Raw genomic sequence first — 21,506 nt, forward strand, 5'->3', positions numbered from 1 at the left:
TCACAAAACTTGTTTAAACACTTTCAATTAGAGTTAGGCTTCGTCCAAGTTTGAGTTGATTTCTTTCGAGCTGGGCCTAGTTTATTTGAGACTGTTTTTTTTTGGTCATTCAGAAAGAGTAGAACCTTATCAACACGGTAGGAATGCATGCTAGGAGCGTTGTTGAGATTGTTTCAGAGGGATGACTGGATGAGTTATACTTTTGATAGCTTGATCTTTGGATCAAGAAAATTGAGTGCCTTAAGTGGTTTTTAGTCGCATTTTCAAATAAATGCTGCTAATTATTAGTTCAGGAGGTTGAGACTTATCAATCGTATTGTAGGTACAACTAAATGAATCTTAGTTAATTTTAGTATGAAACTCCTTGAGGAACAAAAGTTTGGTGGAGACAGAAAAGGGGATACTTTGGACTAGGAAATTGAATAAAGGAATGATGTATAACTAACAAAACAAACAACGATTGGGAAGTTCTGTCAGATCAATCCCTAAGTGGATTTCCAATGGGCATCTTATGGGTTAGTTTTTAAGACAAGTTCTTTTTTTTTTTTTTTGATAAGCAAGACAAGTTCTTAAATTTAGAACTCATTGGAGCTTGCTGATGTGGAATGCTTAAATGCTTAAATTTAAGATCTGTTCAACCTTTAAAATTTGTTGCTGGTGGAAAGTGATTAAAAAAGGATGGATAATAATATGAAGATTATAATTGCACATGCTTTGATATGCCCCGGGATGTACTAAGTTGTGTTGTATGATTCACTTCGACAATATTGGAAGTGACAAGGAACTATATCCGTATTCCATTTCTATAAAAAAACTTTATATGCTATATGCTCAACTCAAACAATCGAGTTAAACATACATCCAACAATAGCTTTCCAAAAAAAAAGGCTTTCATCAAATTATGAACAATTGACTGATTATGGTGATCAAATAACTAGGCCAAAAAATCGAAGTAAACAGTTTAAACAATATGGATAACTAACTACAGTTTAGAGTCACAATTTAATTGGAAAGAACACTGCGCACTCCATCTTCCAAAAGATTAAAACTTTTTTTCCCCAAAGATTATGACGAGGATGAAGACCAATCAAGATATTCAACCACTGCAATATAGAAATTGAATAGCTTGATAACCTCTAGTGAAAATTTGTCATTCAAGTATTCAACTGATTCAAGTACTTTGAAACGCTATGTAACCTACCCTAATTGGAAGCTGAAATGTGAACAAGAAAAGATTTGTAAATTTTTAATGCATTTGCTAACTTTTTATGTCTAATGGGCAAGGTAACATCTGTATTTATCTGATTAATTTGTCAATTTAATGTTTGTAATCACAGCAAAACCGAAGTGTTGCTCACTAGTAGATTTATTTGCTAACTAATAGTCAGGCCAATGGACAGAAAGAAAACCATGCTTATGGATAATAATCCTATGTTTTAATTCAACCATTCCCAAAACTATTTCACTGCCACATATGAAGTCTAATTTTCAAGCTCGAAAGATATTTTTTCCTTCTTTCGCCATTCACTCTCTACGTCTTTTAAAACATCTAGGACGCCAAGAACACCCAAAAGAGTGAGACCACCTGAAAACTTATCGCCACCTCCTCCATTATCACCATTGCCATGGTTGTCACGAGGTGGAAACGTGGGCCCATTGTCATCAATTTTAGGGTCATGTTTGCCTGTCATTTCAGATAAAGGGATAGCAAGTTATATTTGTATAGTGACTACGAACATAAAATCATTAATAACAAAATCAAATGATACAAGATAATCAAGGGAAAAATAACATCTATATAGACATTTGTTTAGAGTAGATCCTCAACATTCCATAATTTACTGTTGTTTCTAATCTTTGAAGTTCCTTTTGCTCTTCTTCCTCTCTTCAGAAAGTTTATCTACTTACTGAACAGATTAACCGACATTGAATCAAGAATAGCGGATCATACCAATCCCTTGCATAATGAATATAATGGGAAGGGATTCAAGAAAACCATTATCTATCCATTTCAAATGACTGCTTTAAGAAAAAAATGAAGCATTTGAGCGTGCATAACTTCATTACTAAATATTCTTACTTCTTTCCCTTATTAAAGATCAACTAGCTAACATTCCCACAAAGTCCCTTAGGGGGGTCCCGTATTGAATTCATTTGTAACAAGCTGGTGCTTATGACCTATATGCTTCAGCTTGAGGGGCAGTGTGAATGTATAGTAGTTAGTTTGTGCTTTTGGGCCCTTAAAGGGCTCACTTCTAACATGTAAATAGGTTAGAACTTATCATGCAAAGATAGATTAATAAAATATTTGGTTTTGGGCTCTCTTCAAACATGCATATATAAATAGGTTAGAATTTATCATGTAAAGATAGATTAATTGAAATATGTTCAGATTATCTCATCTCTTCCAAATCAACAATTTTAAAGAAGCCACACAAATGTGTATGGGAGAAGAAAGAGAGATGAATGAAAAGGCCTATACATTGAGGTGAAACCTTGTTCCAATGTAAAACAAATTATAGAATTTAGTAAATATAAGTGCATCAAATGTTTGGCGTAAGTTCATAGAGGAGTCATACAGGAGAGAACTTATTACCCGGAACAATAACTTTTTGATCATTGCGTTTTAGGACTTGGGTTGCACTTGCACTAGCAGCACATTTAGCATTCTGTGGAGAGAAGCACAATACAAGACATCAGAACGTTGTAGATCAACAAAAAAATTAGATAAGCATTTGTCAATGATTCACCAACAAAAGATTGTGACTGAAAGTAAGGGAATGATAAAAACACAACATTTACTTCCATCATCAATCTATAAAATATCAGCCATGCCAGTAAAAATATATCAGAAGTTTCATCAGGGAATCACTCAACACAAAATAACAAATGTCCACTACTTTACTTAAAAAGAATTATTGCACCGGATGGAACACTGAACAATGTCTATATGAGAAAGGAAAGAGGGAGAGGCAGTGGAGTATGGTCCTGAGCTCCCTTTGTTGGATAAATAATGTTTAGTGATTACGAGTTTACTTTCACAGAACCTAATTTTGTAATGCAATAATACTAAGTGCCCTTACACATGATCAAGTCAGTTTACCATACACCATCAAGAGAGCAAACAAATAACAAACACCAAAGAAAATTACCAAAGCAGAAGCACTTACAATACCACGGGATGAACTTTTAAACGTAGAAGTCCGAAGTTCTTCTTTCCTGATGTTAAATGGTAAGTGTGGCATCCCGACTATGTTTGGTCCAGTACCCTTAACATGTACTTGAGACTGAATTTTACCAGTAACTGCATACAAAAAGAACAAAACATGTTCCATTATTTATGTAACTTCTCACACACATCTCTCACAGCAATATGTTAGTAAGATTAAATCAATTACGGAGATGTATAAATTATTATACCTGGTAGTAGTCGAGGTGATGAAGCAACACAGCTTTCCATTGATGTCAGCTTCTAATTTCCGACCAAATGCTAATAATGCTAGCAGTTAGCATAAAATGAAAAATGACAAATTATTATTTTCAAATACAAAATATACGATGAGCTAAGATCCATGGCGGAGCCAGGATTTTTGTGAAGCCTGGGCAAAGTTCAATGTTTAATTTAAAAACTATAATCGCATATTCGGATACATATCATGTAAAATGGCACATGCCAATAGTGTTATGAATATATTAAAAATGACACATCCATGTAAAACCCTAAAACAAGAGCAATCTCAGACCTTATACCAATATATTAAAAATTCACCAAACAGAGGTGGGAATTGAATCTTTAATATCAGAAATATGGAACCGGTAATTGTAAAATACTCTTGTTCCTGAAAATTAGTCTCTTCTGATCACAATATCATACAGAGGAATTGAACCAATTGATTATATCGATAACAACGAAGAAAACAAATTCACAGAGCAAAGTGCATAGCGAAACCTACATAGAACAACGTGATCACAAGTAAATGACAAAGCAGTGAAGGGGGCGATTACCTGAAAGCTGGTGGTGGTGGCGGTGGCGGTGGCGGTGGCGGCTTGAAACGGTGTCTGGCCTCGGACACGCTTCTAACGGAGAAGGCGGTGTTAGGCAATGTTTCGCAATTAGAGTTGTGCTAGATATATAATCGCTGCCTAATCTGCTTTATTTCATTTTTATTTTATCTTCTTCTTTTTTCATTATCTTCTAAGGAGGTAAATAAATTAAGTAATAAATTATTGTGATAAATAACTATTTTAATGTCATAAATAAATGTGTATGAATAAATATTCTCCTTAAACAAATATTTTCATGTTCATGTCCCGTTCCGTTTTGTTCTGTTATGTTATCAAACACTACATTTGATTCAAGTCTTACACAGAAAAATAAACTGAGACTTTTACAAGTATTATAAGAGAAATTAATATGAAAAAGCTCAAGAACAACGTTCATTTACAATGTTTGTTCGGATCAACAATGACAATTCATTTCCCTTACCTTATAGAGATGATGTGGATTTCTTTACTCAACAACTAATTCATCTGTGAGAGAGAGAAAGAGAGACAATTCTTGTCTCAAGTTGTTGCTAAGGGTCTTGAACTAAGATGACGCAATTCATTGAGAAAATATATGATAATACTTGGTTAATTAATTTTCATAATATGAAAGCATTTGAAGAACGTGAACTTCTCACATCTTTTGACTCGGAGAATAAAAGGATTGAGATCTGTGGTAGGATCGTTCATTCCAATGAATGATATACTTATTATTTGTGGCGCAACTATATTGTGTGTAGATATGTGATGTGTGTTTACCATGTATATCTTACGATCACATACTGGAATTATATTATTAGGTGGTTGAAGCCCTATGAGATTCTCTTATTACTCATGATGAGGTCAGCCCTATGAGATTCTCTTATTACTCATGATGAGGTCTACATATCAATAAGTTAACGTCAACTAAGCCAGTGCTAGAAGAAAAAATAAAAAAATTATACTCCATAAATTAGCCTCAGTTTAACAAGTATAAATTAGAATTGACCTTGGAGAAATAAATTAGCGTCGGTCTTAATATCATATGTGTTGCGTCGGCTCAAAGTTAGTTAAACTGATGCTATATGTTGTGTCGTCTGCTTTAACCGACAGTAAAACATTAGCTTGAAGCCACCAATGTTAAGCTGATTTGATTTTAGCCTCCGTTTGCTCCACATTAGTGGAAACAGAAGTTGGAAAAAATTAACTTGGCTCTTTAATATATTATAAATTGAAAGATAAATATTCCTACCACATTTACAAAGAAAAAATGACGCACTACACATAGATGGAAAATTATATCATACCAAAGAATCATCTGATCAAGAATTTGAAGGTCTCACCTACATATATTACATCTTGCATGATATCATGTCAATAAAAAATTTATTGTATAATGAGTAATTGTGACTGATTTGAGTGACACTATGCTTTCCGTCCCATTTGTGCACCCCATGAATTTGGGTGTTACAGATTGAAGATTACCCTTACTTCTTTTGAAAGGCAAGCATACAGGAAAATGCTAGTGCCCGAGCAATCACACCCATTAGCATGAGAATGGATATGCACAAATTCCAATCATGAAGATTATAGCCACTTTTTAGTAGTGAACCACAACGAGTTATGAGCCACACTCCATCATACCTGCAGTATAAAGTAATTGTATCAGTTAGTTTAAAAAGTAATTGTATCAGTTAGTTAAAGGTAGCTTAGCAGTTACATGGTTTGCAACAGATAGCAAATATAAAAGGCATTGTACTCATGATCACAAATCAACCAAATTCCTTTCTTTTCTCATGTTTTCATTTTAGTTTGTGATACTCGTCAGCCCTACCCTCCCATCACGCTAAAAGATATCACACAAACCCATAAATAGAGATGGAGATTGCAATGTGATTAAGAACCAACCAAGAAGAAGAAAATTGATATTATTCAAGAAAAGAAGTGAACATAATGTTTACTGGTTGTTCAAGAGAACCAGGACTCCCCCGAAAATTCCCACAATCACCTTAAAAGATGACAATTCAATCCAACTCTCTTATCTTATTAATAATACTCTCTCTAAGTCTAACTAACTCTTCAAACTAACTAACCAACAATGAGTACCGATCACAATGGCGGAGAATGGGATCCAGACCATATGGTGTGACGGGAAACACAAGGTGGCTCATGTCGGAGCAAAGTGGTGTCCGCTTGACACCAAAAAAGTAACTTTCCAAAGACAACTGACATAAACCATAGCTGTGAAATGGTGAGACTTGAGATTATAGACAACTGTGTCTGATGATTAATAATAGGATTAGGGAAAATGAAGTCTTACTATGTGTTGAATCAACTGAACAAAAATGCTTAAGAGAAACATTGATAGTGAAATTATTTACACAGAAAAGCTGATAGATTTTCTTTGAGCTGGAAAAGGTTCCAGAAGATCTCAGAAGGAAGAACCTAAAAACTGAAGATGCATTTAAACAAATAAAATGAAGAATCTTTCCATATGACTATAATATCGGAGATTGCTTGAACCCTTTCTTAGTTTCTTATATATAAACAGTTCCACTCTACTAGTGCCATGGGAGTTGGGGTTCCATCAACGGCATCATCCTTAAAATTCGGTATGGTTAAAGGAGCAATTACAGGATTACTATCAAAGGAATCAGGGGGAAGTTCATCAAAAGTAACGGGAAGAGCCCCTCATGAGTCTTTGCTTTGGAGCAATGAAAACGGGGTGAATATGAGAATGAGAAGACAAATAGAGCTCGTAAGCTATGGGCAATACGGTTCTAATTCTGGTGCGGTCCATAGTATCTCTTTTGAAACATGGTCATTTAATCAATAATCATTATTGAGTCTTGACAGTAAATTACCTCTCAGCATTTGCAATTATGAATGCTTCTAAAGCCCACTTGGAGTAGCACAAATTAGCTATATCCTTAAAAAATTTACTACCATTTGTTTGTGTTGCAACGAGTGTTAAGACAACTGGAAGAAGTACTGACCACTGCAAGAAACAGTAAATGTAAGAAGTGAAAATATAATGACCAAAGTTTTAACTGTGGATTGGTAAAGATTTTATTATTTGCTTCTAATACTCACCAGCTGGGCTGTGCCAGGTTGAAATAATATGGCCAATGCATATGCTATGCCAGTCACACAGTATACAAGACAAAGAAGCACAATATAATTATCTGCAAAAGTTGATCTTGGATTGGTAAAGAAATAGAACATAGAGAGGTACACCACAGGCTTGATCACTGTATTAAAATGATCAATTGTGTCTTTAGAGAGAAAATAAGCCAAGCTGCTCATGCCAGAATCACTCTCCCTCCAGTAGTGTAATTTATCCAGAGAAAATGTTCTTAATGCCGCTATTTTGCATAAAAGAGCTGAAATTAACAACAACAAATTAGAATAAAGTATTCTGCACATGAATTCTGGAAGACTATTTTGAATAATATTAAATACATTCTAATTCCAAAATGAAAATCTTGTCGCCAACACGTCATGGCTTACCCCAAGACTGATATGAAAAGTGTGAGTAGAATCTTATATGGTTACTGGAACTTCCAAATATAAATTGAAAAGTGTGATTAGAATCTTATATGGACTATGGTTAATGAAAAGTGTGATTGCAAATTTTTCAATTATGGGTTGAACCTTGAAAATTTTGATTGTGATTATTATATGGTTGGAAATTATGGGAATCAAATGTATCATTTGAAAGATTAAAATTATAGGAAGTAGTTTAAGTATTGATCTAGTAAATGTAAGATTTATTTATTCTAAATGCGAAGTGCTACTCACTGAAGCTTCTGATTTATAGCCATCCATCTAAATTTAAAATCACAGTAACATATTAACACAATCCTATCAGAAAGATTAATAACAAATAACTAATATTGTATTATTTTTAACACTATGTTAGATATATCTTAATCATTATTGTTTCGAAAGGTGTTTAAGTAACAATCTCAGTTTACAGTCATAATCATGTCCTTCATTATTGGGATATCATAAAAGGGAAAAAAGAAACTTGCCATTCATCATCACAAACTAGTTTCCCACATAAAATCAACCCATACAATAGGAAAGAAAAATAGTATAAAGTGAGGAGCTTTATAAACTACGTATATAAAAGGTTAATTAACTTACATACACCAATCACTGTATAGGTGTATCCAGCAGCACCAAAGGTCAGATCACTTGCTTTAGTAAGCGATCCTAAGCATGCTCCAGCAAGTAATAATATTAAATAATCTACGGCTTGGATCTTAGCTTCCCGTAATCGCTGCTTCCGGACCCTGAGATAACATTGCATGGAGTAAGGTACCAGCCACAAAGTAAAGAAATTGCAGACACTAGGAATGTTAATTACTAAAAGGTTATTCAAGAGGCTCCACTCTCTCCCGAGTCCCAAATGATCCAAAGGATGCCTAATCCTCTCTAACCCGCTTTTATTTATAGGCTAACCCTCTACTGATTAACTAATGCAGTTACCTATCAGTCTCCAGCATTAACTAAATCCACTAACACTAAACATGCTCCTTTTTTTTATTCTGTAGCAACTATTTTTTGCAAGACTATTGTAGAGCTCCAAAGGGAAAAAAACCTATCATAGTGAAGATTTAACAAGTCATCAGGAAATTTAAGCCTTTAAGTTAATAAATAATTGAAGTGGCTGGGACGGTTTACCTTATAAGGAAGTACTTGTATTGCTTGAACATACCAGGAGTCTTCCGGTTAGATAAATCGTTCGATTTTAAAAAATTGAGTCTTATTTCTTCCCTCTTGAGTTCTACAACATTTCTCACATCTTGACATAATTCTCCAGCAAAGCTTCTTTCAGCATGGCTAGAGCTATCAGGATCTGTTTCTTTAACCGGGATTTCTGTTAAGTACATATCAAATTGTGCTGCATTCTGCCGCATATCAAGAGGTACAGGGTAGCCATTATGAATCATCCATCTAACTGGAAGCTCTTTACAACTGACTCCTGAATTTCCACTAGGTACAGCTATGCCCTCTAGAATGTCAATGAAGTAATCTGGAGGATTAATGCGCTCAGGTATAATTATTCCAAGGCCTGCAAAGTATTCTTCAGCTTTCTTAACTGATCCATGATATACAGTAAGACCGCCTTTTGCCAGGAGTATCAAATCATCAAACATTTTAAACAAGCCATAGCTGTAGAAAAAAAGTTCAACGATGATTAATATAAGGGAATGTAACCATCCTGTTTAAAAGTCCAAATTAATGCGTGGAATGACACAGAACAATCTCAGAAGTCATGATGATGCCAGTAAGAATATTTTCTCAAATGAAATGACAACCAACCTCGATATAGTTAATCCTCTTATGAAAAATCAGGTCTAAAGAGAGGTAAAAATCTGAATGGTTATAACCAAAAAGCTTCATAGGACCAAACTTACAAAATTTAAATTCTTGAAGTAGATGTTTTAAGTTTTAACAACAAAAGTTTCCATATTCAGCCTCTGTACTTGCCTTGCAAAAACTGGTTGTTTCTTATTTTTCCATGAAGTTAGATTCTCTAAAGTATAAGAACACAATAGCCTGAAATAGACCTCCTATCACTAGCATTTCCAACCCAATCTGCATCTAAATATCAATGTGACATTTGTCTGCATAAACAAGTCCTTTAAGCCAAAAAAGAGATTAGTCAAACACTGCCTAAATCTGATATAAAGATTATGCTTTTCATAATCTTTTACATACTTAATGTGTTGCTTTCAGGCCACAATTATCCATGTATGGTGTTCATTAATAGATTTTGAATTCCCCCACTTTATTGGCCATATCAATCGTAAAATCTGAATTCTAGCTCCTTAAATATTAGTTTGATTTCTTGGGTTTCCCTAGCTGAAAAATTTCTAAACCAACATGATAATTAGTTCAGTTGGATGAAATTTATTCCCTTAGGAAACACATTAATTATAAAAAAACCTTGTACTGAAATTTAAAGCTACTATCTGTTGAAGTTGAACAGTTATTCCCTTCTTTATAATAAAATTGTAAAATCAATTGAAACATAATATCACGATAAAAAGGCAAGCTATATCCTAATGATGCAGACATGGAATTAAAATTCACCTGGGTTGGTGAACCACCATGCAAATGTTCACTCCTTCAAGAGCTTCACGTCTTAGTGCTCTAAGAAGGAGCAGAGATGATGCACTGTCCAAACCAGATGTGGGTTCATCCAAGATCAAAAGAGAAGGTTCCATGACCATTTCCAATCCAACATTTACACGCTTCCTTTGGCCGCCAGAGATCCCTCTCTTTTCTACAGTTCCAACCAAAGAATTTCGCACCGACTGAAGCCCCAAGAATTCAATGACTCTTTCAACAACGAGAACTTTGTTTGGTTTTGACAAGTCCGCAGATAACCTTTCACAGTATGAAAATTTTATGTTATAACCAAATATTTAAATCGACAAAATCTTCCACCAAGAACAATACTTGCAAAAGTATATGAAAATAAAGAAGACAGGTAAAATGAAGGCAAGACAAAAGAAAACTGATATAGTTACTCAAAAGCAAGGGCTTGTAGCTTCTACTCAGGAGTGATTTTAGAGCATTTCTCGATATAAACAAACATGCAATAAGAAGATCATTATAAGTTGAAAGTAGTGTTTCTTGATAAACTATCTAAAAATAAATACGAATAGAAAACTTGGAAGTCTATTCAATGACTGAGCAAGTCTTCCATTTAAATAAATGGACCCAAATCACATTACAAACATAATGCAATCATGCTTAAAGCCTATTTCACAAATGGAAACCAAGAAACACCATATTCGTCGGGACAACCAAGAAACACCTTTTTCTCCGGGACAATCATACAATGAAGATACTTTTCTCCGGGACAACCAAGAAACACCAAAAATTTGATCAATGCCAAATCAGGAAAGATGGAGAAACAATTGAATATAATTCCAGGCCATATAAAATGACATAAACTAAAATAAAGATAAGTAAAACCTATTTGGAATATACTCCATCTGGAATTTCCAACAATGTGATTTACCTGCACTGTGCACTGAAACGGAAATTCTCTTCCACTGTCAGGTTTCCATGAACTATATCATCTTGTGGCACAAAGCCCATAATTTTCTTGTAGGATTGGATTGATTCATTCTTCCCATTAATGAATATGGAACCAGTTACCTTGCATCCAAGTGCCTTTCCCGCTATTGCTGAAAGAAATGTTGTCTTGCCAGCACCTGATGGACCCATGACAGCAGTGATGTGGCCAGGTTTAATTTTCCCAGTAACACATCTCAATATATGTTTGTTTTGTGCTTTCAAAGAGAGAGTTAGATCTTTGAAAGAAATTTCAATTAAAGGCCTTGTCCTCTGTTCGGTCTTGGTAGCCATACTAATCACTCCTGAGAAGGTAAGGTTCTTGTTATCTTGTTGCTGAGCTTTCTCTTTCTCAAGTTGAGTATATGCATACTTAAAAATTTGGCTATGTGTATGCAGCTGTTTTTCATTGGAAACTTTTGCTATAGAATTTTTATCTCTAACTTCTATTTGAACAAAAAAGTTTTTACTAATATCTGGATCATTTTCAATTTCATGCATCATCTGCATCAGGTTATTGGGATCTTTTCCTTTTTCCTTTGGAACTGCAGAAGAACTAGCACTCTTGATTGAAGCACTTTGATGTGAACAAGGAAACAATTCGATATCTGTTTCTGTAGCATCATATGCATATTCTGGGTTGTCCACATCCTTTATACAAGAGAGTTTTTGTGATATTTGAGCTTGTAGTCCACTTGCACCCTTCTTAGCAACATCTTTTGCAGCTTTCCATCTTCGGCGGGCACTTGTAGTCTTCCTTACACTTCTTGCCGCTGCTTCTCTGGACTTTGCCATTCTCCTTTCCCTAGTAGAGAGAACCTGGTCAGAACAGCCGTAAATAATGAGCAGCAATGTACTCAGAGCAACCTGCATAAGCAGTTAAAGATGGTTAACTTCTACTGACATGGTCTTCATTTTGGTATGATCCGGTATCAAGCATGGACATAACTCCAAAATCATCTTTGCAAATGATGTAAATTTGGAAGAGATTATTTGAATTTATCTTATAGTATAACCGCTTACAATGAGCATAACTCCATATACATGCATATTTTGGGTCACAGTGTTTGAATTACATGAACTCGTCTTGAAGCATCCTACAAGATAATCAGTGGAAGGTCATATGTACTTTGGAAACATTTGGTTTGAAGCTAATAAGAAGTTTGACTGAAACAAATACACGGTTGGAATAATTCACAATCCCTAAGATCTTACTTTTCTCAGCTGTAGAACCCATCCTGCAGTAATGCCTGGAATTTTAAGAGATAAGTTCCAAATTTTCAGAATAGTGAACATAGAGGCAGCATAATTTTTTTTTTTATTATAACCTCAAAAGAACACAATACTTTAAACACTATACTTATAAACAACTAAGGTGGTAATTTTTTGCTGACAAGTTGAAAGTCTGCCATTTCATCCAATATCTTAAATATTTAGGACTACTTCATCCAGGATCATCTTTCGCTATTTATAAGAAGTAACCATAGATTGAAACAAAATAATACCCACTACTGCAAGAAGTTTCTTTGGTAGTTGTAGAGCAATACGATCCTGCTGAACAAAATATCTCACTACTGCGACTGACATCAGCCCAAATATTTGCTCCTCCACAGGTATGGTTTGGCTGCATTGGAGGCAGTTGATAATGATATCTGCAGAAACATATCCATAGTATCATATTATGCAGAAAGCATGCAAGTAATAGATATTCAAATTAATATACAGATTAAAGGCCTAGAATTAGAACTCACGGTTCACATACACCAGTAGAGTTATTGAGTGTAGCAACAGGACAATAGGAACCTAGAGGGCAAGCTTCAAGAACAATATTTCAAATACCACAAAAAGATGAAAGAATTAGAGACAAAACTGTAGAATAGATATGGACAATCAGTATTGTTGCAACATACAATGTTGTTATGCTTCAACTTTGCTAAAGATAAGTTCACAAAAACAGAAAAAATTCTACCCTGGTATTAAATTAAAGAGAAGAAATTGATTTTACTCAAAGGTTTGCTACTGGACTAAATGTAGGTGCAGATTGAACAAGAATGGATACAAGACCGAGTACACACTCAAAGAAATTTGAGAGAGAGACTCTTTCACTCTCCTATTGTCTTCAATTTCTACCAAAATACCCCCCCCCCCCCCCCCCTCTTAATTCTTCCCTCTCCCCCAGTGCAAATAGTAACTCACTCAACTTCCTCTAACAACCCTCTTACATGTAACAAGCTTCCCCTTAAAACTTGGCCTGGCTATCTGCAGGCCGACCCGTTGATAGGACTAGTACTAATATAGAAGAAGAAGAATTAATTTTATTCAGAAACAGAAGTAGTGAGGACGAGTGCGAAGGCAGAGTTTAGCATAATTGCTCATGTGATTTGTGAACTGTTATCGATGAAAATCATTCTTGACGATTTCAAATTAAGATTGAACAAGAATGTATACAAAACTGTACATGCTCAGGGCAATTCGAGAGACTGTCACTCCTACTGTCCTCATTTTCTGCCAAAAGACCCCATTTCTTCCCTCTCCCTTAGTACAAACAGTAACTCCCTTAACCGCCTCTAACAAACTGTGACTAACTTCCTCTTACAACTGGACCTGGTTATCCATGATCCCACCCCTTTTCCTCCTACCATAGACCCATTTAATCATGGGTCTCCTAGTAAAATGACTGGAATTTTTACTTATTAACTAGCATAATAATCATATTGATATTCTTCAATAAAAACTAATGAAAGCCTTGGTCATTTGGTCATAACTTTTTCCACTATGGACTGGCATAGCTATTGACTCTTGGATAGATCAGTTATCTGACTTATCTCCAATCCCCACCATTTTTAAATTCTGGGTAAATTCTAACAGTCAAAAATTTTCAGGCTGTGTATCCTTTACAATTGACTATTGAAAATAATAATGTTGGTCATTTTAGTATCGTAACAATTGGAATTATACTTAATGTCCCTGAATGTGTATTTTTCCAGTCAAATAGATTTTCGAGGACTAGTATGATGAAGAACAATGAAATGCACACTAATGGAGAAATTTGACATTTAAAATGGTAGTCAAGGATTTTTAGCATAATGTTCAATATTTGGGGATTAATATGAAAATGTTGTATATTTTCAGATTACTGATAAACTATCTTATGAAGTGAGAGATGCTAATATATATTGAATAAAAATTGGTAATATAATCATGTAGGAGCTATTTGCAATTCAGTAATGAAAAAAGCATTTGAAAGATTCTCGTTCTACTTACGTATCATGCATGTGATGCCATGAGGACAGAAGAAACCCTCACAACATGCTTGACAGTTTGTAGTTCTGGAAGGCATCTCGTGTGAATTTCTAAGGTCAACCTGCTGGCTTGATGGAACACTGCAGGCCCATCCTGGCTCACAACCAGAGACCCATGAGGTTAAGTTGCAGTTCCCATTCGGCTTTAAATAAGTAGATCCCTCAAATAAACTATTTAAGTAGAACTTTATTTCTGCTGCTGTACACAAGCGCTGTGTAATATCTCCTGTTTTCACATAAGCACCACCAGATTCCAAAGCATTAGAAGATTGGTATTAGAAATAAAACAGTGGTAAGAGAACAGAAATTCAGAAAAAATAGAAGATTAATGAGTGCAACAGTGATATGCATAGTAAACAGAAGTTACAGAACTCAATTACTCAACTAATCAAGTAAATAGCTAATACAATAGATGGCACACCATATAGTAATTTCTTATGATGTCCATATCAAAACATCTATAACACTCAATATCAAACTAAACCATAACTTTTGTCCCCTACAGTAATGTTTAGAGTCCAAATTTTTATCTTCAAAGACCAATGAACACATTCTTTGAAATGAGCATGTTTGGTTCGTTGCTTGTGAGGGAAACAGAATAAGGGAATATGACAGAAAATAGAGAAACCTGTGCCATTAGTTCAACTTTTTTTAAGTACATTTCTTTAAATTAAATGAACAATTGCTATCATTTGCTTACAATTTGTTAGTGTTCATACCTTCAGTCTCGCGAATGCAGGAAGACACGAAGCCCAAATCGGATGAAAAATTAAACGCTTTATCCCAATCGCCATCCCTAAAATAGTAAAGTTGAACATCATCATCATCATCAACTCCTGAAATTATTCTCCTCCCCCAACCACATTATACTGTTAACAAAATATTATATTTTATCTTTCTTCCTACACATTAGATCTCTTATTATTACATCTTCTTTATTTTCTTGTTAGGGAATTAGTTTTCTCACCACCCTTTAAATATTTATACCATCCATTTCCGCACTTTCAATTTGCGAAATCTAAAATTTGTGTTCCACACTTATAAGTATGGCGCGTAATTGGTTCCCGCACATATAAGTACCGTAAATTAAGCGCAGTAGGGGTGGCAAGAAAATGAAAAGGAGTTACATTAAAACCAATTCCCTTCTTCATATCTCATTCTTCTAATCTTGAATGTATACAATAATATACACCTCAATAGTTTGTCTACCTATTTTTTTTATTTCCTAATTTGTGTATCAAAATACCCTGAACTCAGTGAACTGTTTTTATACTTGCGTTATAACAAAGTTGTCAAATCCTACTACTACACTACACATAAGATTAGCACAGAGAAAGGAACACTAACGGATCTTTAACGCAGAAAGTGGAGCGGGCGTTAATATCCTGAGTGAGAAGAGATGTCAAGTTGGAGATTTGAGTATACACGAGCTGAGTAACAAGTGATAAAACTGCAGGGTTGTCGAGGTCACTACTCATTTGTTGCTGGCACTGCACCCCGCGCAGTAAAAACACCCTCAAAGCCACAACAAGAAGACAAAGAATTACCTGCAGCAACCTCATATTGTGTATGTGAAAATTGCATGCGAATGCAATGGAGGAGTCAAAGGAAATTTTGTGGACTGTGAAATATGAGAAGCAAGCTTTTAATTTTATTCTTAATGGCGCATAGAGTGGGACCTGTGAGTGTGAGATAGTGACAAGAGATCATGAGAAGAACACGTCCACGTTGGAAAATGGAAAGACATATGTCGCATGCCGCAGCTTCCGTACTGTTGGTTGGCTTTCTTTGTCTTAGATTAAATCCGGCAGATTTTAGTTTGAAATATATATATATATATATACATATATCAGGAATACCAACAAGATCCTACAAATTTGATAGATAACTGAGATCCTTAAACATTCAGTTCAGAGTTTGATTGGCGGGTGGTACATATAAAGAAGAATTTGTTGGGAGAAACATACTCACTTAATGTGATCTCTGAGTCTCAAAAGAATTAATTTCACAACTACCGCAAAAAAAAGTATTTATAAAAAATTGTATGGTTGAATATTCAATATTGTATTGGATGACCTTCAAATTAAATATGAAACTCCTTTGAAGTTGCTATAACAAATCAACAATTAGCATGAGCAGGATAAGACAGAATATAGAGAAAAACTAGACACTAGTTTGGTAAATTGGTTGATTTGTTGAATATGGGACTACCCAAACAGAAGTTTCAAGATCTTATGTGCAACTTGGGAATGATACATACCCATTTACTAGCTTAAAGGGAAGGGTTGAGAGGAGTTATTGTTATCCTATTTTTTCCCTTAAATTAATTTTATCAGGAGGCACTTGTAGTTCTAATATAGGAAATAAGTATTAGTACATATGTAATTATGTACTATTATCTAAATTCCCTATGCATTTTGAATCAATTCAGAAGATTTTTTTTTGAAAAGCCAATCAATTCAGAAGAATATTCAGATAACTTGCTCTCTTATTTTAATTTCATACACATTTGACATCTTACAATCAATTAGAGGAACTTCAATATTTTATGTTTCAAAAAAAAAACTTCAAATTTAGATATCCCTCAACTACAAGAATCTCAACACCTTTTCATACAAAATGAGATCCTCTAAAAGCCTCTTGGGGGAAAAATTGTTGCAAAATCATATATATTTCGGGTACATTGACCGGGAAAAAATAGTTCTGTAAAACCATTTGATAAGATATATTAAAATAGAAGCAAAATTGTATGCTGCACTAAATTCACGTAGTGAACTCATTTTCAATCATTTCCTGAATCTCATTTATGACCAAGTATGCTTTATGGCTACCAATGACTTCAGCTTGTTTCTTGCTGTCTTTCCATAGCTGCAACAAGAAAATATAAATCACCGGAGGGAGAGAAGAATAAAACAAATTCATCAAAACAAAGACTGTGGATCCTTACTTGAATGGTTGGCATTTTCTGCGGTGATCGAGAGGCCACAACATGCAAATACACGGAAAAATCATAGATAATAAGTATCAAGCCAAAATGACTAAATAGTCAATTTAAGCAAATGCAACAATCAGCAAGATAAGAAAGTTGATAATAATGGTTTCATGTTGAAACAAACTCGTCAAGTAGTGTTATAATTCAATTAATCCATATGTATGGTGTAGAAATTCCCAATATCCCCTGCACAACCAGCAAGACATTCCTATAATACATAAAAAACCAACCCCATCTCCTCAACACAACAACCAGTAACAACAAAATCCTACCACAACCACGGGACTGCATGGACCAAATAACATCATTAGGCTTCAATTCAGATCAAGGCCTTTTAACCATTTCTGCTATACAGTTTTCCTGATCCTCATTTACCTCTCTTGAGTTATGCTTTGATCAACTCTTCTTTCTAACAACTTAATTGGATTTCTGGATTTCTCAAAATGGTAGACCAAGAATTGTAGGAGAGGGGCTGAATAGGATTCATGCATAATTGTAAGTATTCAGGAACCAAGAAGTAGCTTTGTCTTGCGGAAGAAGAAACCTTGGGAGGGAGGCCTTCACCTTTTTCTGTTTGCCATTCAATCTATCATCACCAAAATGCTCATTCTTTTCCTTTTACTTACCTGAAGCTTTCTTTCTCTCGGGTCCGTAGCATTTTCTTACTCTCAAGTCAATACAACAACAACCAAAGCCTTTTTACCACTAGAAGGGTTGGCTACATGGATCAAATGACGCCATAAAGTCCTATCATGAATTAAATTCAATGTTAGACTATTTAACTTCAAATCTCTCTTAATGGGTTGACCTATACTTTTTTCTTGGTCTCCCACTAGATCTAACTATTGGACTATCCTCATTATGCTCTATCCTTCTTACCGGTGCTTCTATAGGACTTCTCCACATATGTCCAAACCACCTAAGATGAGAGATTATCATATTTTCTGTATGAGAGCTCCTGAACTTTCACTGTAATGATTTCATTCCTAACCCTATCTTGTTTAGTGTAACCACTCATCTCCGTAACTTTCTTATAAGAATGTTCAATGGTAACCATTCCTTATCCCATTCTCCAGTCCATATTTATAAAATTTAGATGGTAACTTTCTTTTTAGAAAAGACATGTCACTGCATTAAACAGTACTCATTGCTGAAGAACCCAAATGACAATATCTGTTTGTGAAACTGAAAGAGATATTGATACACTGTACATGTGATACCAGACAAATGTCAACATATTTTGCGCACATTGTATTATGATAGCAATAGAAAAAGAATGAAAATCATGTGGATTATGAAGAACTTACAGTGACACCAGCACGAGCAACAAGTTTGTGTGAAACTGTATTAACATCAACACTGTAGAACCGCAATCTACAAGAAATCCGCATAAGCATATCCTTAATAAAGAGTTGAAAAGTCAACCAAAATATTAAACAAAATCGAAACTAAATTATTATACTGTTAGAAGTATAATATAAAAGCATTCATATGTCTACCCAACAACTTAAGCTTTTGGGGCCACCCATAAATGGCCACCAACAAATGTCCGTCCTGCAAACTTCACACTCCAAATGTTCGGTCCTGGGCGTGAGGGGTGTGTTAAGAAGTCTCACATTGACTAGAGATATAACTAAGTGTTTATAAGTGGTAGAACAACCTTCACTCCTAAGATAGCTTTTGAGGTAGAGTTAGGCCTAACCCGAATTTTAATAATGACATCATAAAATAACTACACATGTGAGATGTCTTCACTATGCCCTAAAATACAATTAGCTTCATTAATATATTGTAAGTTCGTTGAATGTGTTAAAACTTAAAATACGAGTCTAGATTCATTAGCTTGTTAGTAGTCTAGAATAGAACCATTAGCAAACTTAGCACAAGTCAAAATAAAAGTTAACTTCAAATGTGTTTTGGTTAATAGCTGTTTATTAGAGCTATAATAGTTCCTTTAATTAATGACTTCAAAGGAATTCAAGTCCCTCGTATCAAAGTGGTTCACTGAAAGTACAGAATGGATTTCCCATTGGGTCATGGACTACAGAGCCAATATGCAAATTATCTCAGAAATTATTCTAGTTGTCTGTGTAAGAAAAATAAAATCAAAGTGGAATGTTACCTTGGATAATAGTCTGCTGCCAACTTTTCCAATTTTGGTTTTAAATATATACATTTTCTGCACCAATTTGCCGTCCTACAAACCATGTAATCTCAACTTAAATTCCATATTGGTTATGAGTTATTCAGAGAACAGGAAAATTAAGGAATTAAAAGTTTCTCAGGTAATTTAGTGGATAAAATAAAACATCCTAAATAAATTCTTCAGCAAACTATGAACTTCAAATTGACAAACCAGTATTCTGAGCATACCAGGGCCCTTATTCCACAGGGCCACATAGTAAGGTTAAAACACTCAATAGCTAGAAATTGCATATGCAGAAATTCAATTGCTTGTCTAGACTAATTTCCCGAAGAGTAAAAAAAAAAGTTGCCATCAATGACAAGTTCGACAATTTGGACAGCACACAAAAACTCGTAAGCATAAAGAACAGTTTAGTTGACTCAAGAAACATTTCAAGTATCATGACCATGAAGTTCTTACTAACAAATTCACTTAAACCAAGAAAAAAGGAAGAAAAAATGCTTGCACAATCATGAGGAAATCATTATGCAAGGCATTGACAACATCAGGATAAGTCAGACAGAAACTTACCTACCTTTGTATCATATTCAATTATTCAAATCTCTCCCTAGGTGTATATATTTTCTGTTCCATTATCTTTATCTAGCCCATCAGGAGCATGGATCCTCTCCCCTGAGAGATCTCAATTCTCAACCATTCAAAATATTTATATTTTTTTCAATATTGAATGGTTGGGTTGGGATCTCTCTAGTGGCCATGTCACATACAAGAATCCATACCCAGCCCGAGCCCATCACTAACCAATGCAGGACCCTAACTAACCATTGATATTCTCATGATGGGAAAGTAAAGTTTAGCCATATAACTAAACAAATCATCAATAAGGATCATTCATGTATGAATTGCACAGTCAAGATTAGCTCTCTCAATATAATCCTAAATCCAAAGTTTCAAGTGGTTCAAAGTTTCATAAATTCAAAAAAAAAACGACGACACAAGTCAACAACACAAGCTGGTTAAACAGAACAAGAATCACCATCAAAATGGAATATAAGAGAGGGAGAAGGAAGGTAGGTACCAAACAACGACGACAGCGTCCTTACTCTGTTGAGCCTCATCGAGGACGAGATCGAATTGGTCCTCGCCGGAGATGGGTTGAAGATGAAGAGACGAAAGAGGCTCCACCTTCTCGTCGTTCTCGCCGTCGTGCCTCAACGACGTGGATGAGCATGTTTGGCGGATACAGCTGGAGATGGAGATTTTGATGAACGGTGGCGTCGCTGGTTGGGAAGGGAAGGTGAAGCGGCACGGAGAGAGAGAGGAGTGGTTTGAGGAGAATGGTATTGAAGAAGGGTGGTGGTGGAGATTGGTCTTCCCAATCATACGTTCTGACATTGATGCCTATTGCTGCTGCTGCTGAAACTCAACACCAGGGCCGGGTTTTGTTTGTTTTCCAAAACGTGGTCCGTTACTTGGTTGGTTCGGTTAGTTTTGCAATGCTACTCTTACCAATATCAATATAGACCTCGTTTAGAAGAGTTTATTTGAGCTTATCTATAGTATAAGTGTTTATGTCAGTGTTTGAGAGAACTTACACAAATGATTTATGGTGTTTGTGGCCTACCATAAACTATTTTTAACTTATTTTCATAAGCTATAGAGGATAGCTTACGAAAAAAAGCTTATACTTCTAATACCTTTTTTTATGTTATGCTTCCTTTCTATTATGATAGGAGTGAGAGAAAGAGAGCATATGATAACTAGAGAGAATGTGATTAGAAAATATATATACTTTGTAGGTTCTTTTTTATTTGAGGTGTATAAAGGATGAGTTAGGAGGGGTTTTGGTTGATTTCAACTCTAAATATTGATCGGGTCAATTTATAGACTCTAATTCATTCATAAATCCAAAATAACTTTATAAAGTTAGGATCTAACTAAGATG

At 34.9% G+C, this 21,506-nt stretch overlaps 3 protein-coding genes across 5 annotated transcripts; all 3 read right to left on the minus strand.

The window, feature by feature from the left end:
* Positions 1 to 1,263: 1,263 nt before the first annotated feature.
* On the minus strand, positions 1,264 to 4,152 carry LOC130726179 (protein YELLOW LEAF 1, choloroplastic-like). Of its 3 annotated transcripts, none has more exons than XM_057577408.1 (5): positions 4,006 to 4,152; positions 3,421 to 3,499; positions 3,171 to 3,304; positions 2,597 to 2,669; positions 1,264 to 1,684 (listed from the first exon to the last, which is right to left on the minus strand). In XM_057577408.1, exons 2-5 carry the CDS (start codon positions 3,458 to 3,460, stop codon positions 1,482 to 1,484), a joined length of 450 nt encoding a protein of 149 aa, XP_057433391.1. In that variant the 5' UTR covers positions 3,461 to 3,499; positions 4,006 to 4,152; the 3' UTR covers positions 1,264 to 1,481. The 3 variants fall into 3 exon arrangements, with proteins under 3 accessions (XP_057433391.1, XP_057433393.1, XP_057433392.1); XM_057577410.1 differs by having other exon boundaries at positions 3,421 to 3,490; positions 4,006 to 4,149; XM_057577409.1 differs by having other exon boundaries at positions 3,421 to 3,503; positions 4,006 to 4,072.
* A 1,085-nt stretch (positions 4,153 to 5,237) lies between these two features.
* LOC130722009 (ABC transporter G family member 24-like) lies at positions 5,238 to 16,034 on the minus strand. The gene is made up of 14 exons (XM_057572596.1): positions 15,771 to 16,034; positions 15,143 to 15,219; positions 14,386 to 14,649; positions 12,873 to 12,936; positions 12,627 to 12,773; positions 12,337 to 12,371; positions 12,145 to 12,218; positions 11,066 to 11,988; positions 10,129 to 10,425; positions 8,713 to 9,204; positions 8,173 to 8,321; positions 7,117 to 7,406; positions 6,888 to 7,021; positions 5,238 to 5,667 (listed from the first exon to the last, which is right to left on the minus strand). Exons 1-14 carry the CDS (start codon positions 15,983 to 15,985, stop codon positions 5,511 to 5,513), a joined length of 3,318 nt encoding a protein of 1,105 aa, XP_057428579.1. The 5' UTR covers positions 15,986 to 16,034; the 3' UTR covers positions 5,238 to 5,510.
* Positions 16,035 to 16,893: 859 nt separating this feature from the next.
* On the minus strand, positions 16,894 to 21,037 carry LOC130726087 (thioredoxin-like 3-2, chloroplastic). Its single transcript, XM_057577311.1, has 5 exons — positions 20,640 to 21,037; positions 19,538 to 19,612; positions 18,723 to 18,789; positions 17,371 to 17,388; positions 16,894 to 17,291 (listed from the first exon to the last, which is right to left on the minus strand). The coding sequence occupies exons 1-5, from the start codon at positions 20,954 to 20,956 to the stop codon at positions 17,187 to 17,189; spliced, it is 582 nt and encodes a 193-aa protein (XP_057433294.1). The 5' UTR covers positions 20,957 to 21,037; the 3' UTR covers positions 16,894 to 17,186.
* Positions 21,038 to 21,506: the final 469 nt, after the last annotated feature.

This window comes from Lotus japonicus, chromosome 6 (assembly GCF_012489685.1).
Source record: "Lotus japonicus ecotype B-129 chromosome 6, LjGifu_v1.2".
In the NCBI taxonomy this organism is placed as follows: domain Eukaryota; kingdom Viridiplantae; phylum Streptophyta; class Magnoliopsida; order Fabales; family Fabaceae; genus Lotus; species Lotus japonicus.